At 34.1% G+C, this 20066-nt stretch overlaps 1 protein-coding gene across 1 annotated transcript; it reads left to right on the forward strand.

The window, feature by feature from the left end:
- Positions 1 to 2927: 2927 nt before the first annotated feature.
- On the forward strand, positions 2928 to 19778 carry LOC126966231 (putative uncharacterized protein DDB_G0274535). Its single transcript, XM_050810189.1, has 7 exons — positions 2928 to 3006; positions 14639 to 14799; positions 15688 to 15819; positions 17756 to 17935; positions 18016 to 18420; positions 18511 to 19498; positions 19757 to 19778. Exons 1-6 carry the CDS (start codon positions 2985 to 2987, stop codon positions 19297 to 19299), a joined length of 1689 nt encoding a protein of 562 aa, XP_050666146.1. The 5' UTR covers positions 2928 to 2984; the 3' UTR covers positions 19300 to 19498; positions 19757 to 19778.
- The last annotated feature ends 288 nt before the right edge of the window (positions 19779 to 20066 follow it).

Here is a 20066-nt window from a genome sequence, read left to right on the forward strand (position 1 = left end):
TGTTTCCGAGTCATGGATGTTTAAATGTATTTATGTATGTTTAAGTAAGTATATTGTATTAAATATATCATTGTCTTGTAACCCATAACACAGGCACATGCTTAACATGGGGCATGATAATTTGTGTAAAAAGTGTGTCAATATTATTAATATTATTACTACTCAAGCGAACTGATGACGTCGCCTAAAATAATAATATTTTTCCAGAAAGTTCTGGAGAGCAGCCACAATCGCAATAAGTTCGCGAGTTCGTATGACGCGGCTGGCACGGGACTCCTGCACAAGGCTGTGTTCTACAACTATCTGGATATTGTCACCTGGCTCGTGACACACTTCCCTCATTTGGTCCACCAGAGAGATGCTGTTAGTATATGCAATTTAAGAATATTCTACAAATACACACACACACACACCTAACACCATCCTTAAAGGCCGTCAACGCTCCTGTGATTCCTCTGGTGTTGCAAGAGAATGTGGGCGGCGGTGATCACTTAACACCAGGTGACCCGTACGCTCGTTTGTCCTCCTTTTCCATAAAAAAAATGACTCCTAAGTGTAAGAACACATGTCATATCTTAAATAAATTCATTAAAGGATTTTAGTCAGTGTGTTTTCCTAGTGACTACTTACGGAACGCAATTTTACCAGTGGGAGGCTCCTTTGCACAGGATGCCGGCTAGATTATGGTTACCCCAACGGCACCTATTTCTGACGTGAAGCAATAATGTGTAATCATTACAGTATTTCGGTCTGAAGGGCGCCGTAGCTAGTGAAATTACTGGGCATATACACTCATATGGCGCAATTTGTAGTGCCGCTCAGAATTATTGGGTTTTTCAAGAATACTGAGCATAATTGCATTGTAATGGGCAGGGCGTATTAATTACCATCAGCTGATCGTCCTGCTCGTCTCGTCCCTTACTGTTATTTAAAAAAAACGTGGTCGCCAACTTTGGGCCTTATGGAAAAGCTCATGGTCACCCAGAGGGTAATGGAGATTCCCTGCGAGATCAGGAATGAGGAGATACGTAGGATAAAAAAGAAAGCGACACTGAAATGGCATAGCACGACGGACATATAGCCGTTGGGGCAGTAAAGTCCTCGAATAGCAACCACGTACTGCAAAACGCAGTGTTAATAGGCTGCCACAAGATGGACTGATGATTGGGTCAACATCGCTAGAATAGGTTGGATGAGGTCAGCGCAGGACCGATCATCGTGGAGATCTTTGATGGAGCAAGAGCTGATGATTAGTGATTTACCAGTGGGAAGCTCCGTTGCACAGGATGCCGGCTAGATTATGGGTACCACAAGCAGTAATGTGCATTACTGTGTTTCGGTCTGAAGGGCACCGTAGCTAGTGAAATTACTGGACAAATGAGACTTAACATCTTATGTCTCAAGGTTACGAGCGCAGTTGTAGTGCCGCCCAGAGTTTTTGGGTCTTTCATGAATCCTGAGCGGCACTGCATTGTAATGGGCAGGGCGTATCAATTACCACCAGCTGAACGTCCGGTTCGTCTCGTCCCTTATTTTCATAAAAAATATCTGCCGATTACAGTGTTGGCCAGTTTGGATTTTTGTAAAACCCAAAATTCTAAGAGGCATCGCAATTCAACTTTTTACTTAAAGACACAAAATTTCAAATATCACTAGCCCATAAGTTTACTAGTTAAATTAATGATCGTATAATTATTACTGCTATACGGCAGAAAAAGGTGACGTTGTAGTACTCATCTAGCTTCGTAATATTGGCATGAATTCACGCTGTGTTCCTGGTGGATATAACAGGACTACCTTCGAAACAGGAGAGCTATCTTAAAGGTCGGGAACGCCACTGTGGTTCTTCTGGTATTGCCAGAGACCTTTTCCATCTAAAGCAATCAAAATGCGAGTCCTATAAGATACTGGCTGACCCAGCAAACGTATTGCCATATTAAGTAATAAAATAAATTCAATAAATAAAATTTTTGGGGAATGGGAAATAGATGACGACCGATTCACAGACCTACCAAATGATATATAATAATTTATCATACATAGATACAAATAAATATACAATTAATTTGTCATACTTCAATTATCTAAAATTAAAAAAAAAATTAGGGGTGGACTACTCTTAACATTTAGGCGGATGAAAAATAGATATTGTTCGATTCTCAGACCTACCCAATATGTACACAAAATTTCATGAGAATCGGTCATTCCGTTTCGGAGGAGTTTAACTACAAACACCGCGACACGAGAATTTTATATATTAGATAAAATTGTGTCTATTTTTAATACTTTTGTAACGTAAATAGTTTTTCTAATTAGCTTGGCAGCAATTAACTTAACATCTTATTTCTCAAGGTGACGAGCGCAATTGTAGTGCCGCTCAGAATTTTTGGGTTTTTCAAGAATCCTGAGCGGCACTGCATTGTAATGTGGGGGCGTATCAATTATCATCAGGTGAACTTCCTGCTCGTCTCGTTTCTCAATGTCAAAACAAATACATTTGGATATCGCATTCTTGTTTTTTTTTTATTTGTTGTTATAGTGGCAATAGTAACTTACACCTGAAAGAATTTCAGCAGTGGAACTATTGGAGTTTATTCCGCCTTTATTTATTTAGTCCGCCGATGGACAGACAGATGGTCTGTTTTGTTTTGTTTTTTTTTTTTGAAATAATATCTTTACTGGATTAGATGGACAGCGGTGCTTTGGTAACCTAACTTTGGTAAACTACGGCGTAGTATTGTGCTCCGACGTATGCTACGAATTTTCCGACACATTACGTAGTATATTATGAGTAATGGTCAGTACAGGAAGGGCGCACCGCCCTACACTACACGGCGGCGTGTAGCGGCCACGACGAGGCTACGCTAGCCGGCGTGCTGTCACGGGCGGGCGGGCCGAGGGGCGCGAGGGACTCGGCCGGCCACACACTGGCTCACTATCGCGCCAACCGCACTTTACTGGCGTTACCCGCGGCCGCTACAGACATGCCGTCACAACCCAACTCCAGTGAGTACACATCCTTATTAACATACATTTAAATATCACACTATTAATATATTAATAATCTTTTTGATAATATTGGATCATTATAATATCTTAATCAACATAATTATATACGAGTCAAAAATAAACTAATAATTACTTACAAATAGAAAAAATCAACGATAATTTACCATTTTTAATCGATTATTTAACTATCATCCGCTTGTAACCATGTACACTATTAGGAACGCGTAGCGTCGGATAAATGAATAATAGTAATATTGGGTATAATTAATATGAATTCAGTTATTGTGTGCATTTAATCATTTTGAAATATGAAGACACTATTTAAAAACAATGTGACGAACAAGAAAGTACTGGATTATTTCGAAAAGCTTTTCTTTTATTCAATAAGGAAATTAAAGAATTAAAAAATTCTTTTAACACGTACAAATGTAAGAAAGGAAATAGTCTTGTACATTGCATAATGTCTTTAAATTTCGGAATCGTAATATTTTGTTAAAAATATATAGTAACTGTAAGTTTTCGTAATTATCAACGTAAACCCGCATTGTCTACCAGCTACTATAAAGACACATTACATTAATCTTTAAATAATCTTTCCACAATATTAATGTACGGTTTCCAATAGGCCGTTATAAAAATAATCGGTATTAAATCGCAAAATTTAATTAATCAATAATTCATGTATTTTAACCAAATTAAAAGAAAGGTTATTAAAAATATACAATTACTAGCTGATCCCCGCGACTTCGTCCGCGTAGATAAATGGGTTTTAATAATAATAAGCAAGTTTGGAATTGAAGATTATCTTACTTCTCATGCTCTGGTTCCCGTTTTCGCTCCCTTAGCCAACATATTATATGAATCTTATTTCGAGGAAGATTACTATGGTAAACTAAACCATCTATTGGTATAGCTATTGACGTCAGTTTCAGTTTTGTACAAATCCCACGGGAACCATGGATTTTTCCGGGATAAAATGTAGCCTATGTCCTTTCCCAAGGTCTAGTCTATCGCTGTGCCAAATTTCAATTCCAAATGGGTTCAGTTCCGGCGTAAAAGCGTAACAAACAAACTTACGTTCACATTTATAATATGTATTAGAAGGGATAAGTTATGTGTACCTTTTTTTTCATCCAGTTGAATTTCAACAAAAAATGTTCAGATCTGATAATCTACGTCTGATTGACGGAAATTCTAATCCCCTTATTCATAATGGTCCGCTAACTTAAAACAGCCGCTAAGGAGTGTTTTTTGTCATTCTGACTTTGGTCAATAGAATAAGACAGAGTAAGAATTAGCAATGCTTTAAGTTAGCAGACTATTATGAATAAGGGGATAAAGATTTAGGTATTATAAGCACAATTATAGCGTTTTTTAAACAATAAATCAAATAAATAATTACATAATAAGTATTTCATGATTTGCGCAAGATTTTTATCTTTGCGATCTTGTTGTAACAGTTCCAAAGAAGCTCGAGAAATGTTGCCCTTTTTTTTTCTGCATCGGTAAGCATGCTGGGAACCCAATGCACGGTAACTTTTTTCATCCTAAGCGTTCGTGTAAAGTTTTATGCACCTAAATCGGTCGAAATTATTGTTTCTTCGGCTATAAAACTGACTGTGACACGACAATCTGCTAAAATCTGTTGTTTTTTTAACCAATTTTTCGGTCACTAACATTATTGGGTGACCAGAGCGTTAAATTCGGCAAACCAGTTAAATTCGCGCCCGAACGTACTATTGTAGAATACGATGGAACATTTGCACTTAAAATATCTTGTTAATCTTGATTAACTTGTACCTATTGAAATTTTACAAGCACAGAAAACCGCAAGCAATTCAATTTTTGCAATTTTTTTGCAAAACAAAAGCCTTCCATTTCCACAAAAAATCTATTGTCTAGTTTTATCTAGTAAATTTTCCATCTTTGCCAGCCAGTATTAACTTTTTTGGTTCCAAAGATTAACTTTTTTGTTTCCATAAATTAAAAAATATACAACAAATCTTATTACTATAGTTATGTAATTTCAAATTGTAAATATATTTATAATACTAAATTAAAATAAATCATATTAAATTAAAACTATCATTACGTGGAAGCGTACCGAGAATACTGGCAGCATTTCCGCGTTGGGTAGCTAGGCTGATCCGTTGACCGTAGATAGTACTTTATACATTCTCCGCGCCTCTGTGCCCAACGGGCCAAGTGTCCCGACACCAAACGGCACAAAGATGTAAGATTCACTAAGACAGTCAGTCTTAGATATTGACTGACTTAAGACTGACAAAAGTGCTTTCCATACTTTATGACACGTTTTTGAATATTTGAAAAGTTTTGTAACTAACAAAACTTTTCAAATATTCAAAATCGTTTTTGTTTGATTGTTCAAATACGCAGTCTCTGAGTAAATATACAATCGATTTATAAAAATAAATTAACGGAACTTTCACTGTAATGGCCATGTCATAAAGTTGAAATTCAGGCTTGAGCGTAGGTGGCACAATAAGTAGAACCTTTCCCTACGATTCCCCCGGTTCGAACCTCGCCCATTTCGTACCAATGTGTTTTCTATTTCCTTTTATGTACGTTTATTTGACAGTTGGCAGGATGGCAACGTTCTTGTTTTTCCTTGTTACAAGACAGTATATACCGCGGTGATCATATAACATCGGGTAAATCCCATTAAATACACTCGTTTGTCCTCCTCTTTCATAAAAAAGACTAGTTAGAATTTATTAGTGAATTTTGTGAAGAAGTGTTCCGAAGCATGATCACGGATTTCAGATACCTCTTCTAGAATATCAAATAGTAGTTAAAAAAAACTAAGAAACACGTCTTTTATATAAAACCGAACTAAAAAATAGAAAATATTTTCTACTACTACATTAAACTATTATTTGTATTGTTGAGTTAAAAATTCTCTGGTATTCGTAAAATTCCTAATATGAGATAAATCGGTTAAAGATAATGGTTGAAATTTAAAATTAACATAAATTCCTGCCTTTTTAGACGATAGATAAAAATTATGTAAATTAACAAATATCTTATTTTGCAAATTTAAAAATGGAATAATTTTATAGTATTGTCATCGGTCCTCGATAAATCTACGAAGTTTGAACGAAATCTGGCCGTCTAAAGTGGGTCAAAATAGCACCCAAATGAGTCGGTTACGAACATACATACAGGTGAAGCTAATAAAATGCGTGTAAAAAAAGGTGTCTCGGTGGCCGATTATGACGTCATACCTTATAAATCAATATAATATTATATACGATAAAGCGTAATTTAAATGTCTATAATTACTGAGCCGTGACGTCATTCAGTTATCATTGCCATATTTTAAACTTTTTTTATTTGTGGAATATCTACATCAAATCTTTTTTATTTTTTAAAATCATTTCATCATATTTTTATATTATTATTTTATCTTGAATATATTTACTTTCTACTTGATTTTTTAAGACAGTCGTCAATCCCAATTTGAACAAAATCTGATGCACTGGTCAAACTGAACAATACCAGTATCAATACTTAGGTTTACCTCCCCTTTCGCGGTGTTCGATATAAATTTATGAAGCTTATATTTTTACAAAAAATAATTATATATCTACAGAATACGAGAAGAAAGTTCATGGTTATAAAAAGCACCTAAAACTAATCAAAGTCAAACTCAAAGTTAAATAATCTTTATTCAATTTGGCTTAAAATAAGCGCTTTTGACTCATCACTATAAATATTTCTATTAAATTACTTAATCTACCATTTGTTCAGAAAAAGTAGAGCCCGTGAGAAGAACATACAAGAAACTCAACGGCCACTCTTTTCAATCAATAGAGTATTTTACAATTGCTGTAATATACAAAACAAATTAGTTTGTAAGGTGCTTGCTGCATCCAATATGCATCGTGTTCAAAGTGAAAAAGGCCGGCAACGCTGTTATGATACCTCTGGTATTGCTAGAGGGTTTTGGTTGACAATAATCATTTAAAATCAGTTGACACTTGAAAAAAAACTTTAAGTAAACTTACCAAAAAGCGTCTATAAATAGTCATAAAATGTTCACAAGTGCGCAAAAGCGTCAAAAAGTAAATTACCTAAGTAATTAAAAATACGTCAGTGGATGTGGACTCGCGATATGCATAGTACCGTACTCCAAACTTCTTTATCCTCAATATATTCCTTAATATTATATATTATATAGTAACCTTTTCCCATTAAAACAGTTTTTATATATGTCTTGAGTGTTTTGTCAGGCAATTCTGTTATGGTCGCGGGGAGCTTATTATAGAATCTAACAAAATTTCAAATAGGTAATTTTTGGGAAATTTTGTTTTTTAGCCTTAGTGGTTCTAAAACTGTGTATAGCAATTTTATATTTATGTCTGGTATCAAAGTTATGCTGTTCACACTTTTTAACATATTTATGCATAGCGTGCGTTTTCCTAGTAAACATAATATTTTGATAGATATATTCTGATGGCATACTGAAATCTAGGTAGATAAAGTGGCGGGTGGCCAATCGCACACAAATATAAATAAATTCTAACACATTATCAAATGTTCGTAACTCTTTGTTCGTGCTACACTTACGCCCAAAACTGACCCATTAAGTTCATAACTTACTTGGCGTGTAGATAAAGGCTTGGCTCAGGTGGGGCCGAAATATTGCGTGGTCATGTATATTTCATTTTTATAAAACCTTGCGTTATCAAACTCCACCCTTGCGACTTTTACACGGTCAAGTTTCCCAAGTTAATAACTTAAAACATTTCAGCGTAACTGTTTAACAAATTGTTTAATTACTTATCGAAGTAAACACGTAACAATCTTATCGTGTGAGTTAAATCAGATTGTTAGTGTTTGTTAAAGTATTGCGGTAATCTTCAGCGATTTAGAACTGGAGACACGCAAACTTGTTGCTTATTCAGGTTTACATATTGATATTTTATGGTTTATCTTTCTTAAATTATGATTTCGGGAAAGAGGCAGATATTTATTCTAAGCAATTTGATATTTTTATAAAATTTCCTTCGATTGTTACTTACTAACTTAAGTTTTTATAATTATATAAGTATAATATTAAAACCCGCGCCTTTTTACATTTAATTTCAGAAACAATATGCATTGAAAAATGGAATTACAATATATTTAACTGAGATTATAATAATTATATACTGTATACTATATAATTAACAATTGAAACAAACATAGAAGTCTACTGTAAGATTGATTTCAATAATCACTTACCTATTTTCTTAATAATCAAGTATTAATTACAAAATAAAGATTTAAGTTATTTATGCTTATAAATTTTTTTTAATGTTTAATATTTAATGCAATATTTTAAACTTATGTCACTTATACATCTAGATGACAGCTGTGAAACGTCGAAAAAAAATTTAGTTAATTCTATTTTGAGTAATTCACGCACACTAACACAAAGTGTCATACAAATTGCGCGTGTAAGGCGTAGCTTTGTCACGCACACTAAACTAATATTCCTGGCCTGTTGAGACTCTATCTAGACGTATATATTATCAAAGCTTTTAAAATATTTTAACCACTTGGCTATTACGAATGTAGATGCTGTAGAAATCACAACTGAAGAGTTAAACAAACTGGATAGATAGATAAATTTAAATTTTATTTTTTTGCAAGAGCGACATCTAAATTGGGATTGAGCAGGTATCAACTGTAAAGTAGATCATGCAGATGGAGCCACAACCTGAGAGTTGAACTAGACATACCAGTTTCGGTCGATACGTTACTCGGTCCGTTGGCTCACTCGGTAAGAGTTCTCGGACATAAATTTTGGTACAAACGAAATTTGTCTATCTGGTACGTTTCAAATTCATATATGAATTATATCTCACCTAACTATTTTGCTGAAATCTGACCAGGTATCATTTCAAGGAATACACTTTTTACCCAGATTTCACGCCCGTCATCTTTCAGGTACTTCTCTCTCTCTCTCTTTCGTTGCAAAAATCTTTAACTCTTTATGTTGCAGCAAACCCATTTACCCTTTACATACAGTAGAGTTTGGTCCCCCATGTACACTAACGGCCGTTTTCAATAACCTTAGATAGGTTTAGTTTAAATTACGGATTACGCTGTCACCGTTTAATGACAAGGTCTTATCTGTCCATAGTTATAGTCCAATGCTTATCGGTCAATAGGTAATTAAAATGCAAGTAAGCGTAAAAGGATAGATTTGTCTACGTCTAGTAAGTTAAACTAAGGATAGATATGTTATTGAAAACGGCCGTAAATGTATAGATAGTAAAATGTAATTTTTGATGTGAAACTTATTTAGAATGGTTGTGATGTGAATGCGAAAAAGCGTGAAGATAGAGACACAAACAGGGAAATGTATAGGATTCAGCCGGCGAGTGAATGAGACAGACACATAAATTCATAAGATTTAACGTGGGGGAGAAAATGAGAAAACATTATATAGTGTTTTGGTACCAGGCGATCATAGTTAAAGAAGAGATTGTCTGAATTTATTCTGAAATCATGCGCACGACGTAGACACCAGGAGAACATAAATATGGTAGTGGTGTTAGTAATGTCTTTCATAGCGGTTGAAATCATGTGTCATCGTAGCAACATGTACCAGGAACTCATATGCGGTTTAGAGGTTCATGCATAATGCACATCTTAAAATTATTATACAAGTGCTGACCCGTTGTTGTTGTTATTCGTTGGTGTTCGTGGGTCCAAGTAATACGTAAGTAATACCAAGGCAAACTCTCACAGTTTTCAAAGACATCACAACAACCGTGGAGTTTTAAACGTTTGTAGAGATTTTTCATCTATTGTATAATAAAATTCCTCATCATTTTTGAGGGTTTCACTGGTACCACGTGTGAATTGCACACATTTGTTTTTTATTCTAATTAATGAAAAATACATGGCCACATAAATAAGTACTTCAGGTTTCAACGTCGATCGAATGTATTGATTGTAGAAACTCACAGAAATAACAGAATATACCGAGTCCAAACAATGTAACCAACAGTTCCAATTACTGTACAGACAGACAATAATGACCTGTCCTACTTAGGACACACGACTTTAAAACGACTGGCTCGTGTCTTTCATCGATCGATAGACGCTCTTCGTATTAAACATTAAAACAGGCTTCTTGAACCCTTAAAGCCTTGACATATTGAAGGATAAATTGCTTGATATATCTTGAAATTGTTGTATTATTCGATCCGAAGATAGCACATATACTAGAATTTAAAGTGTTTCAGGATATTAACAAATATGTGGCCGACTATTATACAAGTAAAAAATCTGTGTGTGTTTTATAGCAGTCGAGATTACTATATACCTACATCAATTTTATACTACAAACAATGCTTATAATTATGTTTGCAATACTTAATTTGATTACATGAAGTAAACTATTACTACGAGTTTTTTTATTCACTCATAAAGTTATAAATATCCGGACGACCGAGCTTTGCTCGGTTTTTTAAGAATGTACAAAACTTGAACAAAAAAAAAACTAACAGGAAATCTGGATTCGAACCCGGGTCTTCTGCTTTCCGGATCACCCCATATATATAGATCCCATCTGAGCTATAGTCTTGTATATAATGGCGAGATTTACCTTTGTATTCTAATATTATTATAGCAGTTTCGCATTAAAACACGGATAAAACCACATTTTTTTAAATTGAAACCTAGCTAGAACGATTTCTCGCCCGCGAAACTTCCTGTATACCTACTAAATTTCATTAAAATCGTTGGAGCCGTTTCCGAGATTCAGATTATATGTATATATATATACAAAAACTCCTCGTTTAAAGATATAAGATATTTGCAACACGAATATAATAACAGTTAATACAATTAGTGATCAGCGCTCATAAAAAATACGATATGTCATAGATACCTTTAAAAAGTGCCATTCTAACTGGCTGTCGACGATTCCTGTGGAGGAGGGAGAATGTGCCCACAATCTTGTCCTCATCTTCCATTAAAAAAAAGTGTGCTTGTGTAATCTTTACGCGCGATTGAAGTACAACCTAATAATAATTAACCTTAGGAAAAATAAACAGATATAGAAATATATTACAATATATATACATTAATTAAAGCCTTGTTACCAACTAAACACTCACGTATTGCTGAAGAGCTAGGAGCATTAATAATTTGATAGATTATATTGGTATTTTTTTTTCTCGGTAATGCTGACGATATAACCTCATCTTTTGATCAAAGTTGGCATTTTTGTCTACCTAGAACAAAAAAAAAACCTTTTTAATTATATTATTTTAACATGTGAGATTTTATATATTTTACAATTAATGATATAATTTATTAAATTAATGTATAATATTGATATTATTCATTAGAAAATAAACACAACCTTTTTATAGGTGATGTTCTTGATTTTCTCTTTTATTCTTATTTATTGATGAAAGAGTAAAATGTTCTTGGGATTCCGCCATTTCATTTAACTGGTTATTATTTTCATTTTATATTCTATTTATAAATCATGAAAACCACTTGCACATTTAAAAATTATCACTCATTAAATAAAATCATTGAGAATAAGATATTGAAGGTTAGATTATTATTAGCACATAATATCATTAAGACTTTGCTATTGAATATTAACGAATATTGCAGTATGGGCTCGAACCCTTTGCCTGTCCTAATAATGGACGAAGAAACTAAAAACAAATGATCGAATGTCATCAGAAAATTGCTGAAAACTTTTATTTATTACTAACAGTGACGTCTGTATGTATAAGAACGTCATTGATTATTTATTACAAAAAATAATTCCTTTCGCATCACAGCAAACCCTAGACTCTTCCGCAATCATTATATTTTTAAACTTTCCTTACTCCATTTATTTTTCTATGCCTAAATCCTTCACGAAGGTACAACGTAGTGATTGAAAGCTTTATCCGTGTTAAAAGTCTTTTTTAAAGCCTTACACATTGCGTGATCAATCGGCCTTTGATTCTTGCCAGTATTTAAATCAAGTTCTCAATCTACGGGCTATTTTTGTAACTCAACCACAAGTCATTTACGCACCAGCCTATACGATTATTGATCAATTGACCTTGAACTTTTAAATCGATTGATGTTCCTAGAAAAAAAACGACCCCTTATAATTTCAATTTAACATCATGTTAATATTCTGTTGATATCAATGCTTGATATCATAGTTGTTATGAATTGGCCAGTAATTGATATTTCTATGAAACAAATTTATATCATCATCTACAAATAGTAAATCTAATGTTATAATAGCAAAGGTCACACCTTAAAAAGAAATGTATTTAATTTTTTCTCAATTAACATTTTGTTGACAATTTTCAAGTTTGCACGTCTCATAAAGCGGGGACTTGTGGTTGTGGTCTACTCGCAATAGTCCGCTTTGCGTTAATTTCACAACCAAAAATCGTTCTTACACTCCAGATTATTAAAAGAAGATCCATTTAAAAAGCCATCTATTAATATTGATCCTTTTGTATAAGATACTAGCTGACCCAGCAAACGTTGTATTGCCGATATTAAAATCGCGATACAAAAGTAACTGTTGATCGTAGATGGGTGAAAATTTGAAGTTGTACGTATTTTTTAATGCTGACTCATAATCAAACAAATAAAAAAAAATCGTGTGGATCACCCTTAACATTAAGGGGGATGAAAAATAGATATTGTCCGATTCTCAGACCTACCCAATATGCACTCAAAATTTCATGAGAATCGGTCAAACTATTTCGGAGGAGTTCAAAGTTTAACACCATGACACGAGAATTTTATATATTAGATTGCCTTACATAAGAAAAATATATATAAACATTCCATCTATGCTGAGGATGACCCCAACTACTGGTCGTTTTCGTATTCGTATCATTGTGATAATTTAATAAATACAATACAGATTCAAATTCAAATTCAAATATTTTTATTCAAAATGGGATGTGACATCACTTATTGAAAGTCAAAAACTACCACCCATTCCAAAATGAATGCCTCAGACCTGAGAAGAATGGGCGCAACAAACTCAGCGGGCTTTTTTTTTCATCGAATAAATATGTTTACAAAGTAATATTGTACAATTAAACTTATTATTTAATAGCCTGAGGGCAGTCACTCCATTCCCAATCTGTGGTATCATTAAGAAAGTCATTTATGTTATAGTAACCTTTACCACACAAACCTTTTTTAACAATTCTTTTGAATAACGTTATACTTTTGTTTTGAACATTTTCTGGAATCTTGTTGCAAAAGCATATACATCGCCCCACAAAAGACTTACTAACTCGACTTAGCCGTAGTAGTAGGCATCATAAGTTTATGTCTGTTCCTGGTGTTAACATTATGGTTATGACAGTTTCTGGCAAATTCACTTATGTGCCTATGTGAACATACATTACATTATCAAGAATATATTGAGAAGCAACAGTCAAATAATTATTGTTAAATAAGGGGGAATCAATTACCGGATACAGTTTTTCCGAATCGATACGACTAAGGGACCTTCAAGATTAGATCACACCCTCGACTTACGACCAACGACTTATCGTTATCGTTAGATTGTTGGATCATAGTGTTAAATTTCTTACATCTTTCATTAAATCTGCCAAAAAATTTGGCACCGACTTCAACGCTATCAATATCTAGCACATATAAATAATAGTATTTTAGTAATATTAAAGGTAAAGGTTTGCATAAGAGGTGTATTAAATTAAATTTTTAGTTATTTGAAACTTTTCAGTTTTTAAAGTCGGTTTTTTTAAACGTAGTTTTATTTTTATTTTTTACTTTTTAGTATCAGTTAATAATAATAATATATAATCAACCGGAATGAAAACTTTCATTAAACATTAACATAGACAAAAATTTTCATTTAAAAATGTTCATAAAATCAAAACTACTGTGCCGAATTAAATGAAATTTATGGGACCAAAACCAAATGGCATCTATTCCGCATCGAACCAAAGAATTACGTAAATCAGATCATAAATGTCAGAGTAATCGGTGTACATACATAAAAAAAATACCGATTGAATTGAGAACCACCTCCTTTTTGAAGTCGGTTAAAAATATTATGAATTTTCACGAATCAAAAGAAAAACTATCCTACTCTTAGGTTAGATCAAGCTGCACACAGTGAAAAATTTGATTGAAATCGGTTCTATAGTTTAGAAGTTCACCGCGGACAAACAACGTGACAAGAAATTTTTATATATAAAGATGTCAGTTGTGTTTAGTTTTACCTAATAAGATCTTTACTTACCATAAGCTCAAAACGAGTACAATTGATACTGTTCATAATCACTTAAGAAAAATTATTATACTTAGACAAATTACGTCTAAAATATATAACATAATATATACATTTTTTTATATTATTATTATTATAATTATGCCTAAAACATTTAGATATAAAACAATATAAGCTTAATAAACAAGGCAATGAAATAGGTAGGTAGTAAAATACATAAATATCTCGCTGAGTTTATGGTCATACAAGTGAATAAAGATCAAGAAAAATAATAGTAATTCTTTTTGTCAACATCGCCTAAATTTGCCACTTCTGTCGTATCTTATGTTGATCTTTTTTCTTATAATCGTTTCATTTCAATAGATTTGGTGATAAAGAGGCACAACATCCGCATTTGGTGTCATGAGTGCGACATGGGTCGACTGCAACGCGTTATTTGGGAGGGACAAGGCTCGAGATTGCTCAGCGAAGTGTCCAACCAACCGGTTGTCAAGAAGTTTCTAGAAGCCGTCCCATACATTATGGTATGTCATATTTATAAACCCTGGGTCACTTGGCGTTGTGTAGAGACGTCGCTTCATTGTGTGTCATCTACCGCATTTATCATAGGGAGTGTTCCGAAGAGCTGTTTCACCTGATTCCTGCTGCCAAATTCCATCTTCGCAAGACACGCCACAAGTTAGGATATCATCCCCACCATCTGAATGTGTGGCGGTTCCTCCACAGTGCGGTTTTCAAGGAGCTTTCTTCCACGTACTAAAAAGCTGTGGAATGAACTTCCTTGTGCGGTGTTTCCGGGACGATACAACATGGGTACCTTCAAAAAAACCGCGTACACCTTCCTTCAAGGCCAGCAACGCTCCTGTGATTCCTCTAGTGTTACAAGAGAATGTGGGAAGCGGTGATCACTTAACACCAGGTAGCCCGTACGCTCGTTTGTCTTCCTTTTCCATAAAAAAAACCCCACACATAGATGCAGCTCAATCTTATAGCTTAAGAGGAAACAATATAAAAACATGGGTCAATGGAATCCAAAAAAAATTGTAAGAGTAGCCTATAGCGGCGTTGAATCACAGAAGATATTGGACACTTATTTAAGCACGAATTAAATCATAATCACGCAGATCTTAATTGGGAAATAATGATCACCCATTCGTTCATCGTAATCTAGTTCCTCTCGGCAAAACTATTCCAGATTCGTTCCCAAATTTTCTTTGATCATTTCATATCAAATTTTCAAAAATATAGGCAAATAATCTAGAAAAATATCAGTAAACAAAGCATAACGGGCTTTTATCACATTTGGAAAAAAATGCAGTCGACGGGTTATCCAGAGATGTTGATGCTGACAACCGTAACAAAACTTTGATCAAATTGTATCTTTATCATTTCATCTTTTTTCTCAATTTCAGAACAGCATTAAGGACATCCACAGCGCAGTTATTGAAAACGATTTGGAAGGGTTAATAAGACTTACAAACGATCCTGTGCCACCGCAAATTTTATCAAGTATTGATGCAAATAACATGACAGTTTTTCATAAAGTAAGTCAAACAAATTTTTCAACCAACGCCGCCTGGACTATTCCAAGAACAGAGTAAAATTCTAAAACTTTCGGTTACATATAATAATGTTTAAATTATATTTTACCTCAAGAACAAGAGAGGTGTAGACTATATAATGGGATATGTCTACGAGCTTGCACGCGCGACTGCCCGAGGTATTCAGCGGTATAGCGAAAGACACACAATTCGAGTTGACAACAACTACACGGCCACTTTATCTCTGGATTTCGCTGGAATCTAATGCCCCTCCCGTTTCCCTTTCACCCCCTCGCGCTCGTCCTGTTGCGTCTGTACGGTTTGCAGTTTCATTACTGTACAATTTTTTACTTTTACTTTGCAGTTTTCATTGTTACGTTTTGACTTTTGCTGGTAATAGTTCTGTAGTTTCTGTTGTATTGAGTCGCTTTAACAATTCTGTCAGAAAAATGTATACTCTTTGTACTTAACCTAGATGCTTTCATTGATTTTTCATCGTTAAATTAATTATAATCAGCATTACAATACAACACTTTTATATCAATTAATAATACAGAAAAAATAAATCTTCTTCTACTTCGTTACACTCTTGGCAGAGCGATCATGGTCATCACGAAGTGACATCTTTTGTGGCAAATGTGATTCACCCCACAGGCATTCGCCACTCCTTCAATAGACCGCCCACAGCAGACTTAGTTTGGTCGGTCCATCGCATGGGCGACTTTCGTCGCCCTTTGGTGTCATCCACTTTGCCCTGCACGACAAGGGCAAAGTGGACTCACACTCGCGCCGGGAGACGTGTCCGAAGAACTTAAGAATGCGACCCTGTACTTACGTCCGGAAGGCGTTGTTTTATGCCAAGTTCTTGGAGAATGGAGACGTTGGTGCGAAACTCGGTCCCTGAAACTGCCAGCGTTCTCCTCCAGCACCACATCTCCAAAAAATATATAGTTATTTATGTATAAATAATAATATTGTGATATTATTTAGTGATGCTTGTTTTCCACGCTGTAACAAAGTGATAATGTAAAATCAAGAGATAAAGTTATCGCCGTAGTCAATTCAAGCTGTTCCATGCATCGATGACAGCTCTTACTCTTTTGTTTAATGCTCTCTCGCTTAAATGTTATTGTTTGTAACGGCGTCGTGGGGCAGCTTCTCTTCCCTAAGATACGGCGAGGGAAGCGATGGTTGGACCTGTTATTGCGCTTTTGTTGTTAAATAAAAAAAAATATTACAACTTAATTAGATGTTCGTATTATAAATACCTTTATACCTTTATTTATTCACAGTGTGTGTTGGCAGATGCATCTACTGTAGGTAGAGGTACTCAAATACTCTTTTGAGCTTTTTTCATTATTAATATTATCTTTTTTTTTCCATATTTTTCCTATCAATTTCTATTTAAAATGTCAACTTAAAAGTACTAGCACTTGTTTTCAGTAAAACTCAGCGTTCCCTCAGTGGTGGTGAATTACATAATTTTTTATCTAAGTAAATGATCAAATTAATTTTGATATTTATTTGATTAATGGTTTTAATTAAATTTTGATGAATTAAATTTATACAAAAATATCGTAAGAGACCTTCACATCAATTATAGTAATGTATTTGTAACTTACTCGTGAAAGGCACGCGTTACGTCAGCTACTCAATAGTAGCCGACTATTGGGTATTTTTGTTACATTACTTTACATATATTGTTATTGAAATGATTTGTAAGACGATGAAGCTGTTAATATTGATTTGAAATGCGATTTAATGAGTTTCTTGCCACTTTTTCTCGTTAAAGCTCAACCTTTTCCGATGTTATGGTAAATGTAAAAAGGAGAGAAAACTTTTGACGTTCATGAGTATCATGACCTACATGAATAAAGTGATTTTGAATTGATTTGAGAGACTTTAATCAAAATAAGCTATAACCTTCTTAAAATTTCAGGCAGCTGGGCTTGGTCATGGTGGGATATTGAAATATATAATTGATAGGTACCCTCAAGGTATCAATGCCCTAGATAATGAGAACCGGACTCCGTTACATTATGCAGCCATTGTAAAAGATGATAAGCATACCTACAAAACCCTTATTGAATTCGGTGCTGATGAAGGGGCGGTTGACTCAGTACGTGTAGTTTTTTTTTTTCATATACATCAATATTTAACCATATTATTGTATTCCATCAATGTAAAATTTCTTTTTAGAAAAACAAAACGCCAGCGTATTACTTAAACAGAAGCAGTGAGATTGATAAAAACCACCTTAAAATTATACCTGAAGCTCCGAGAACACCCTCTAACTCTTACCCACCATCTTGGGATTGGAAAATATTAGATATTAAATACTCAGCGGATCTAAATAAGAAGGCAAGGAAAAAGAAATTGAAAAGCTCGTCAGAGAACATTTCGTCAAAGAACACATCTAACACTATTTCAGAATCAACAGAATATAATAATAATAATAATAACGCTATGAAAAATAGCAGCACACGTGAACTGATCGATAGGCTCCCAGAATTAAATGATAGTAATGAACAAAGTTCAATTGTAGAAGAGCCAAATATAGAAGTAGTGAGCGAAAATACACATAGCACAGAGCCGAGTGATATGGTAAGATATGCACTGTTCACAGGAATGTCGACTTACTTATTTTGCTTTGCTTAATCAAACATATGCATGACTTTATTTTTTACATTTTAGGAATGTGAAGATCGTAAAAATAATTTAAATGATGCTACAGAATCACAAGATATCAATTTAGGAGTACAAGAAAACAAAAATGTATCAGAAAATGATACAGAGTTCAGTGTTGCACCTAGCACTCCTGATAAATCTGAACAAATTACTCAAAACGATAAACTAGTTGACGGAGTAAATGACAAGCTTACAGACAAAGCAATGCATAGTCCCAATGCTGAAAATGTTAAAAGTGAAGAAAATACTGAATTAAAACTTGATGATGACGGCATGCAGTTAAATCTTATACAAGAAAACCCTAATGCTAAAGAAGGTAATTTTCAAGAACTCAATGATATTGATGTCGAAACCAATGTAAAAAACATAGCAGATGAGGAGAGTAATACTGAACAGCAATCAGAAAATCACATAGATCAGGGTAACCATTTAGGAACGGCAGACACAGTCGAAAATATAGACAAGAATTTTCTATCTGAATTAAAAACCCAAGATGATAATTTAAAAGAACACCATTACATAAACGAAACTAAAGATCTAAATAAAGAGAACAATAGTACTGACATCCAAACCATTGTTGATAATATTCGTAAGCCCGAAGAGGAGACATCGATCACTTTAGAAAGTGAAGGTAATAATAAGTTGAAACACGGTGAAGATGACGATGATGTACAAACACAAGGTGACTCACAAACGGAACACACTGACATATACATAGGTACAAAGGATACACAAATTAATGGAAGTGCTATAAGAGATGCAAGAGTCTCTTCTGGCACGACACACGAACTATAAACAAAATAAAATTTACTTATCAATTATAAAGGGTCCCTTACGAGTTAAATATTTTTGTTTTAAAAATTAAGGGGGCGAGAGATGTAATACTCACGACAGTCTTATTGAAGGTATAGTCTGCAGTGAAGCTGAAACTGATTCGCAAGATGCAAGTATATCAATAAAAGGAAATACAATTAATGGAGAGTTAAATACAGTAGTAAGTACATAAAGTTGTATCTACAAAGGTAAAACTGATGGTAAAATAAGTTGATATTGTACATTCTAGTGCCGTTTAAGTGCAAATTACCTATTTTGCACGTCACTGTATGTCACGCACATAAAGCAACTTAATAAATTCTTTGCTAGCTTCTTCGATTGTGTTTGACAGAAGTTTATTGCAATAGCCTGTTACAGTAGTTTAAAAACTGCACTGATAATAATAAATATGCAACAGAGATAATTTCCCTTAAAACAGGATACCCAAATAGACCCAGAGGTAACTGAGCTAATTAATACCGCTAATATGGAAATGTTAGCTACACTAGTTCTGAATGGAGAGGGGTCAAGATTGATTGGTCGATATTCAGATAATTCGGAACTTCAAGCTTTCCTAGAAAATGTACCCACATACATGGTAAGAGAGCTTTAAGAAATATAAACAAAATCGACAAATTTATTGTTTTCAACCTCTTGTGTGAAATTATATTATTATTACCTCACTTATAGCATAAAATAAACCGAATCCATGTGGCTGCTAGACAAGGTGATATAAAAGATCTTCAAGC

The sequence above is a fragment of the Leptidea sinapis genome, chromosome 9, assembly GCF_905404315.1.
Source record: "Leptidea sinapis chromosome 9, ilLepSina1.1, whole genome shotgun sequence".
Taxonomy (NCBI): Eukaryota; Metazoa; Arthropoda; class Insecta; order Lepidoptera; family Pieridae; genus Leptidea; species Leptidea sinapis.